The sequence below is a fragment of the Hipposideros armiger genome, unplaced genomic scaffold (genome assembly GCF_001890085.2).
Source record: "Hipposideros armiger isolate ML-2016 unplaced genomic scaffold, ASM189008v1 scaffold_266, whole genome shotgun sequence".
Lineage (NCBI taxonomy): Eukaryota > Metazoa > Chordata > Mammalia > Chiroptera > Hipposideridae > Hipposideros > Hipposideros armiger.
The window spans coordinates 32,985-42,595 of record NW_017731616.1 but is presented as its reverse complement, the minus strand read 5'-3'; the positions used below and the strand labels follow the sequence as shown (position 1 = coordinate 42,595).

The 9,611-nt window shown below is 36.1% G+C and overlaps 1 protein-coding gene across 1 annotated transcript in view; it reads right to left on the bottom strand.

Moving 5' to 3' along the window:
• Positions 1-9,611, bottom strand: part of PPIG (peptidylprolyl isomerase G) — a 56,448-nt gene that overhangs the window by 13,985 nt on the left and 32,852 nt on the right. The window contains exons 7-8 of the mRNA XM_019656793.1: positions 7,821-8,001; positions 6,633-6,720 (exon numbers count right to left, since the gene is read on the bottom strand). Coding sequence (XP_019512338.1) covers positions 6,633-6,720; positions 7,821-8,001 — 269 coding nt within the window. The remainder of the gene's footprint in view (positions 1-6,632; positions 6,721-7,820; positions 8,002-9,611) is intronic.

Here is a 9,611-nt window from a genome sequence, read left to right as displayed (position 1 = left end):
TATGTATGGTGTCAAATGGGTACTATTTTTTTGGGTCGATCACGTCTAAGTTTTTTTAACATGTAATAACTATATTGTACACCTGAAAGTAATATAGTATTGTATGTCAACTATAATAAAAAATAAATTATTAAAGAAAATGAAGATGAATGTACCCAAATTTAATTTACAGACTGTGGAATATCAAGATGGTCTTATACTTCATGCTATAAAATATGAGCATTTTAATGTTCCCAATAATCAATCCAAAATCCCAGTAGATTTATTTATAAACAGAAGGGAATTAGAACATAAATCTAGTATTGGAAAAGTAAAATTAAGACCTTTTCTTGGTTTTCTTTCGCTTCTTCTTTTCTTTCTTGTGTTTTCGGGAATTTTTCCTATGTTTCTTTTTTCTTTTTTTTGATTTCTCTTCAGAAGCACTTTCAGAATCAGAGGAATCAGAAGAGGACTGAGAGTCACTTGAGCTATCTGAGTCACTGGATGAGGAGGAGGAGGATGATGATTTATGCTTCTTCTTTTCTTCTTTCTTAGCTTTAATAAAAAGCAACAAGGTCTTTAGTCAACACTTTTTAGACAAACTTTGTAAGTGGAAATTTATGTTTTCTAAGTCCAGTATTTACACTTGATCTTAGCCAAAAGGCCGAGAAGCGATTAAGTCCAGTGTTTTAATATTTAGCTCATCCAGCTTTTGAACTGAAGAGTAAAGTATAGTCAAGAGTCAAGATTAGAACCCAGATTCCCAGATTCATGGGTTAGAGTTGTAAGTAGGAAACCAAGAATTCTGGAAAAGTAATAAGTAAGTCTACAACAATAAACTAAGTTATTTTAGGAAACATTTGAATAACACAGTTTTTTAAAAAGCACAGAAGTAACATTTAAGAATCCCTGATTCTAATCTTCTTGTAGTTTTCGGCTTTTTCTCTTATTATCAAGACTGGAGATACAACTGGAGGAGAGAAATAATAGAAAAAAAAAAACTTTGTATGAAGTATAAAATACTTTGTTGAAAGATAAGAAACACAATTCCATCGGCATGGACTTGTTTCAATGTCTGAACATTCCCCTGATGATTATGAAATTTAACTGTAAGTTAGAGAGAAGATTTACAACAGAGGATAGTTATTTGCTAATGACTAATAACAATATTTTGGGGTTTTTACAAAAAATAACTTCAAATTAAAATTTTGCTTTGGATTAAGGAAGCAATACTTTTAAAAGGGGCCCCAAAACTCAAATGCTTTAAGGACTCGGCAACTAACACAAATCAGTGATGTTAACTAGGTGTAATGCAACAGGAATCGGGGCAAGATATGACAAATTGGATAAAGTCTGACCACCTAAAGGTATTCTAATTCAAACCATAGTGGAATTAAAGAAGTGAATTCAGGCCAAAGATGAGGCAACACTGATATACAGATAACTACAATGAACTGGAACACATCAAGTATATTAGAATCCATCAGTTCATAATGATATCAGTAAATAAAATATAAAGCATTTATCCTTTTTCTACATGAACTGTACCACTGGCTAGTAAATAGATGAAAAGAAGATGCTCTTTATCAGAAGTATTCCAGGAATAAATGAAGAAGGAATCATAGTTAGAATATTATCACGTTACAACTCCTAATGAGGCACTGACCACCAATGGCTGCTGCAGAACACAAAGACAACCTGTCCTATGTGACTCTTGCTCCTATCAACAGGATTTAAAAAAAAATAAAAACTGCATCTGATCAATTTTGTATAACTTTAAAAGTATACGAGAGGGCCGGCTGAGTGGCTCAGTTGGTTAAGAGCTCGCTCAAGAGTTTGAGCTCTGAGCAACAGCGGTTCGAGGCCAGCCCGAGCTGAGCAGCCNAAGAGCTCGCTCAAGAGTTTGAGCTCTGAGCAACAGCGGTTCGAGGCCAGCCCGAGCTGAGCAGCCGCTAAGCTGCCAATAGGTAGCAGGATGGCAAAAAAAAAAAAAAAAAAAAAAAGTATACGAAATAGGAAGCACAGAAGGAACATACATATAAGGACATAATCAGTAAAATCCAGCGTGTGTAAAAATGGAAAACACTACAGGACAAATCACCCAGACTGTTCAATAAATAAATCTCTAGGAAACATAAAAGGAAACGGTAGTGGAATCTCTTAAAAACAAAAACAAAAAAACTTTTAAGATCAACTCCAATGTTTGAACCTTATTTGGATTCAAATTCAAACATCAAAAAATTAACATTAATGAAACGAATACTGTCAGGATTTTTGAAATTTAGGAATATGCATGTGTACATATGTGTACATATTATTATGGTGTTGGTTATGTTTTTAAAGAGTCATATTTTGAAGATAAATAATGAAATATTTATCAATAGAGTGTTATATCCAGAATGTGCTTCAAAATAACAGAACTGGCCAAGCATAAGTAAAAAAAAAAAACAAAACAAGATTGGTCATAAATTAATTGTTGAAGCTGGGTAATGAACATGGGTGTTTTGTTGTACTATTTCAATTACTTCTGTATATGTTAATATTTTCAATAACAGAACAGTCAATGATGACAAAATATTTATTTGGACTGACTGCTGTCTGTCTATAGACCTGAACTGCAAGGTTTAACAACTGGTTTGTAACCTTTAGTCGCAGGAACACTTAAGAATTTGGCATTTGGCCAAATCATTCTTGAGACTCTTAACTTAGATTTCATAGGCATGCACTAAATCCAAGATAAGTGAGAATCTGGCTGAAGTTACTATATACACTTGGTCAAGGACTTGTACAAATAGTTGGGTCAAAATTGCTTTTCTAGTATCAGTGACATGCTACTGTACAGGAGAGTGGGAACTAGGTAAAAAAGTTGGAAGTGACCCAGAGGTGATGACTTCACTGAACTAAGGTGGTCTTTCCTCACCCAGTTGTGCCCCTCAGCATCATGAAAATATCAAGTGTGAAATACCTGGGATGTGTGCAAGCTCTGCCCAAAATACATGAGATTTCCATTATGCTGTTGCTGTACAAGATGTGCTGTTTTCTGCCCTGTATCCTTTCTTTTTTTTGTTGTTTTTTGTATCCTTTCTTAAAGGTAAATAATCTTATTGCCAAGTGAAGCTACCTTGTCCCATGAGTTCAGTTGTTAACCTGAACCCAAGACCACTGCTGCTGGTGAGGCAGAGTGGGTATGCAAATATGTACAACCTTCAAAAGAATCTACTTATATATATATGAAAAATGAGGGATGGGGGGAGAAATCAAACTCAAATAAATATAAGAAAATAAATTCAAATGAATATGAGTAACTAAATAAAAATATCAAGACCACACAATATGTTAGCAAAATAAAAGTATTCCACATAAGCACAAAATATAGCTGTTAAAATTACTTGACAAAATATAGTAATGCTTTATCCCACGGTTAACAAAGCTTGCACTAATTCCAACTTTTATATTTATTTTGCATTCTTTGGATTCTTTCCTATGAGAAATATATTGTAGTTTGTTTCTTTAAAAAGCAAGCCCATTCTCCCCACCAAATGTATTAAATATATTTCAAATGACCATTATTTAGTTTACACATTACTTTTCAAAAAAGCGGTTGAGTGAAGCAAGATATTACAACAATATGGAAGGCCAGAAAGAGATTTATAACTTTATAACTATTTTTATGGTAATATTATCTGCCTAACTATCAGATGACATCAACTATAAAAGGAAAAGAAACTGGTTTTAGGAAAGATGCCCTGGAAGAGAGCTTAGAAAGTTCATCTAAGATGAAAAAATCTCCCCCTTTTCATATTTGTCCATATTATTTTATGTGCAAAATTTAATTTATGTGCCCTTTTCCTATGAGTCTGTTCAGCAGGAAAAAAAAAACAAGAAACAAAAAAAAATAAATAAAAAAACGGAATATGATTGAAAAATGGCAGTTAAACAACAGAAGAGTAATAAGGCAAAAAATAGACACAATATCAATACTAGATTACACTCTATTAATAGACTGTAGCTTTGGTTACAAATCTGTGTTATCCTAAATTTAAAAATATTATTTAGGCACACTGTGAATCTGACTGAAATTTTATCCTTCTCAGATCAACAACTCAGTCTAACTGGCTTGTATTAGATATATACCGAACATGAAGCTCAGACACTAAGAGAAAGAATTATAGAGTATATGAGGAAGTTCCACAGGGAACTTTATAAGACATGCGCTCTGCCCTTGCAGAGTTTACTATCTACTTGAAAAATAAGATCCACAAGTTTGAATTCAATAGCAAACACCATTGGAAAATATACACTTAACAAATTTTCTAGAAACTCTGACTATAACTTGTATATGGATTTAGAAGTGAATATGGTCAACAAGGACAAGTGTCAAGTAGAAAGGCTTTGTACAAGAACAGTTAGTTCTAATGTTACACAACATGTGTCCTAAAAATCACTGTGCTATGAAAAACTGCAAAATAAAAACCACATGGCTTATGGGAAAAATGGGGCACAATCTTCTTTGGGGGTGGGGTGTGGTAGGGGGTGGTGTAATCCTACTAATTAGGCATTGACTTTACTTAACAACAAACTCCATTAAGTGCAGAACATTTTACTTGTAAAAATCTAAGGTGAGACAATGCTGCCTCACTAGTTTTTTATTTGAAATCTATAGATTTTTATACCAATGAATTTCACATGACAACTTTATATTGAAGAAAAATTTTAGGCCATCATCAAAATAAAATTTGAAATAAACAGAACTATTCCTAAAATAAGTCTCCTTTAGATAGTTTCATTCCATATTACTGGTCTCTTCTTCTAAACACTTTCTAAACTTGAACATCCCACTATTTTCCAGTAAAAAGTAGCATCACCGTGGCTCTTAATTCCAGAATAAGGACACAAATAGGATCCTCTCATCATAAAAATGAGTCTCTGGTGTTCTTCTCCATAGTCTCCTGAGTACAGGATACACCAGCTGCTTCCTCTATTGTGCTCTTCTCTCTATATTGCCAACCAATCTGCTTCCTGCCACATATAAGCAAAATTACTGCTCATTGCCATGTTGTCACAACTCAGAACTTCAGTTTCTATGTAATATAGCAATGTCCCATCTTTTGTATGGCCAAGGTGGACAGGTCTCTCTTTAAACTGCAGTAAATCCTGAAGAGACCAGCATAACCTGAAGTCATGCCAACTCCTGAAAAACGATTGTAGGAAGTACCTTAATCAAGGTAGTGGTTTCAATCTCTAGAGGTCAGTGATCTATTGTATCATCTACTCTGCCCCTTAATAGCCTCTATAGGGATGTAGTTTTATTAGCTTCCAGTGTTTCAACTCTGCATCTGTTGGAAGGTTCTTCTCTCAGGCTCTGAACCTTCTTAAGCACATTTAAACAGCCACAAAAAGCAGAATTTCCAATCTTGCAATAATAGCAAAGGGAAAAAGGCCCAAGAAGGCTGCCCAGACTCACCAAGACCACATATAGGTGGGCCCAGACAGTCAGATTTCTTCAGAAGTCTTTTTGTTTTCTTTCAGGAAGTTAGAAAAAGAATTAAAAACGATTCTGTGTTTATTTCTTTTTAAACTGGGGTGTAAATCTCTCAAACAAGGTTTTAATTGCAATGATGGTGAACTCCACAGTGTTGCACAAAGCTTTTTGACTGTTCTCAATTTAAAACTGTAAGGAGGCCATGAAACCTATAAAATGGATATAAGACACAGCTCTGCCTAAAAAAAGATCACATAAATAAATGCACGACAAAATCTACTCCAACTAATGTTCTGAATGGTAGTTGAAGGGCTGTACAATAACAAGTGCCAAACTGTGTGATCTCAAACATAAAGATCTTTTCCTCTTTCCACAGTGTTATTTAGAATAGCACAGGCACGGGAGGTATGGCTCAAAACAAATGTGACCTTTGCAGGAACTCCTAGGCAGATACTAATAATGGGCCAAATTTCCCCAACTGGTGAAACTGATAAGAGCAAAGTATGCTTCCTTAGCATGAGCTTGAGGAACATACACTAAGATGCTACATCAACTTTCAACACAACTTCCTGATCACAGCAGCATGGGCAAAATGAGCATTTATTCTTTTCAGATGAAAATACATTATAAAGGCATAAATACTGGGTTGTCGGAAATGTCATGATGCATTTTGCAATGAAAACATACAAAAAAATCATGACTTTTCCGACAACCCAATAATATGTAAAGAGTGACATTCATTCACTTTCTCATCCTTTCAGCAAATATCAAACACTGGTCTTTTAATACCAAAAGAATCTTTACAACAAATTTTGGGCTGGCCGAGTGGCTCAGCTGGTTAAGAGCTGGCTTGGGAACACCAGCTGAGCAGCAGGGCCAAGGTTCAGATCCCACATTGAGGGCCAGNAAGACATTTTGATGACATTCAGGACATCAAGGGTAATACGACGACAGCTCTGATGGCCATTCCAGAAAAAGAGTTCCAAAATTGCTTTGAAGAGTAGACCAGGCGCTGGCATTGGTGCATAGCTTCCCAAGGGGAGTACTTTGAAGGCAACCATAGTAATATTCAGCAATGAGGTATGCAGCACTTTTTCTAGGATGAGTTCTTGAACTTAATTGTCAGACCTCATACAATGCTATTAAGATTTATGGGAAAAAAATCACCTACCCTTGGTCCTCTTCCTTTAATTTTCCTGCCAGACCTAGTAACTAAAAGTCGCCTCTGGTATGAAGCAGGCTGGGAGTTAGGTGGATTACTAAAAGGAATCAAAGGGAAAATTCAAACACATTATTTTATTAAAATAAATCTGGAAAACACAGTTTTACTAATTTAAACTTATAAATTTTAAATCTTATATATAATCAGGGATTCTCAAGCAGAAATGTTATGAATTTCTACTAGATATCTGGAAACGTATGGGAGCATTATTTTCAACTTCCAATGACTAGCGGGTGCTATTGGTACCAAGTGCTCAGGAGTCAAAAATGCCAAAATTTTGTAATGCATGAGGATCAAGAACTATTCTGCCCCCAAATTCCAACTGTGTCCTGTGGAGAAACACTGTTATAAAATTGTTATAAAATTATTAACTAAGATAAAGTTAACTTGATAGCACTAAGGAAAATCAACATAGAACAAAGAGCTCAGAGTAGGCTATAAGCTGTTGAGAGAACAATTTAAAAACTATCTTATTCCAAAGTACCTTATTATCCTATGAGCAGCTGTTCATTGGTAATAAAACTACAGAGAGGGTATTAATGTGAATTAAGCAGAAACAAAACTGGTCTGAATTAGCAGAACGTTTTTATATTTTACTGTATTATGAACATATAGAGGGATTGCTCAGAATTTTATTACTTTTATGTAATATAATTCTGACCATAAGTAAAAGACTTCAACCTTTTATGTAAAAAATATTTCAAGTATTTAACATGGTATCAATTTTCATTACCACAACATCATAAACTAAAAGGAAAACAGCATTTTTTTTCCCTAAGGAGAAACTGAAAAATAAAGGCTTTTGCTTCCTTTAAAGTTCAATGTATACAAATAACACAGTAAAACACTTATCTTGCTTTAAATAGAATTGGTTTAGAATGACATTACCTTTTTGGCATTTGCAGTGTTTAGTTTCTTAAAAAGTAACTTTTACTCAAAATGTGTTTGAATTAGGTCAATTTATCTTTTTGCTATGTGGTTAGCAGAAAAAGAGCTTTAACTAACATTATCCTTAACAAAAAAAATTTCCATCTTGGGATAAGATCACCATTTGAATCTTGTCTAAAAGAAGTAAAAACTTAAGTAATTTATGGTAAAGAATGTGGGGCACTCTGCAAGATACAGACATTCACATACCATTCTCTTTCTCTGTCTCTTTCTCTGGGTTTTCTTTCTTTTTCATCAGCTTTAGGAGGACTTTTTCTCATCAGAAATCTATTCTCAGGTATAGGAGGGATCTCTTCTGGACGGACAGTAGACTGGGGTTGTGCTTCAAGATTTTCAGCTTCACTTTCACTAGATGCACTTAATAGGAAGACAAAACAAGTTTAATTTGGCTATTATGTGCCTACCTCAAATTTCCAATTGTTAGTAATTTTTTCCCTTGGAAGATGTCACAATATATACACCATCCTGTACCCCTTCAAAGGTGCAATTACATGGGGAAAATCTTCCTTCATGCCTCTGACAAACCAAGTGATCGACCAAACACCCAAGCCAAATGTTTCCATTGCCACATTCTTAAAAAATATTTCCCAATAAAATGAATCAAAATATGAATCTCCATAGGCAATGTATTCTGATAAATTTAAAATACTTTAAAATATAGGTAAAGATATTACTTTAGAGGCAACAGGCATATAAAGACAAGTTTTAGTACAAAACAGATTACTCCACACAAAACAAAGAAACAAAACAGACATTATCTGCTTTCTACCCATATACCCTTTGAGGAGCTAAGTAAATAACAACAACACAAGACAATTGTTAGTTTCCTATAATTCTCATTAATACTATATTCCCCCCACAAATACAAACCTATAAAGCAAAAGCATTATTCCACTGAGTTCAGACAAAATAAACAATGGTTTTGTTGAAAATGGAAATGAATGGGCTTCAGATTAAGACGGTGGAGCAGGAAAATGCTGTGCTTACCTCATCCCACAACCGCATCAAAATTACAACTAAACTACAGAACCACCATCATTGAGAGCCACATGAAGTCTAGCTAAACAGAAGTCCTATAACCAAGGATAGAGAAGAAGCCATGTCCAGACTAGGTGGGGTAGAGATGCTGAACGAGCTGGTCCCACACCCACGTGTGGCAGTTAAAAATAGGGAGGAATATCTTAACAGCAGAGGTCCCCGCTGAAGAGCAAGGGGCCCCAGCTCCACACCAGGCTCCCCAGCCCCGTGTTTCAGTGTCAGGAAGAGAAGTCCCCATAACTTCTGGCTGTGAAAACCAGTGGAGATTGCGGCTGAGTGAGATGAGGGTGGCTTCAGTCCCAGGTGCTCCTCTTAAAGGGTCTGAACATGGACTTACTCGCTGATGGACTCACTTGCTCTGAGCTCCAGTGCTGGGGCAGCAGCTGAAAGGCATCAGGGGCATACAGAGAGGAACTAAATTGTCTAGCTTTAGGGAGAGGGCTGTGGGAGAGGGGGGCTTTCTCCCAGAAAGAAGTGCTGGCCCTCCTACCACTCAGCCTGCAAGCACAGTGAGGTTGACTCTTCATCAACCTAGCTAATACCATTTGCTTGTTAACTAGTACCTGGTGATTCTGAGACCTTAGCCTACCCAAGCCGCTTCCAGTGGCTTTTCCATACAAATGGCCTGTCTTGACTCATACTGTGAGCTTTCCTAAATTCTCTCAAAGGTTCACAAACCTCAAACAAGCAGCATCTGGCCTTGGTGTACCCCGTACCTCTTGATAAGCAACTCCATGCCCGGCACTAGTGGCAGCCAGCCTAAGTTCGCAGTTTACCCTCTCCCAGACACATCTAAGCCCAGCATAAGTGGCAACCATCTGCACATCACCTTGTAGCTCATACCAAGTGGCCCAGGCAGCAACTGATCTTGGCCTGCACCCAAGTCCCTCCCAAGAGACCCCAGAACCAACACACTCAAGTGGCCAGCTTTAGGCCAAACCA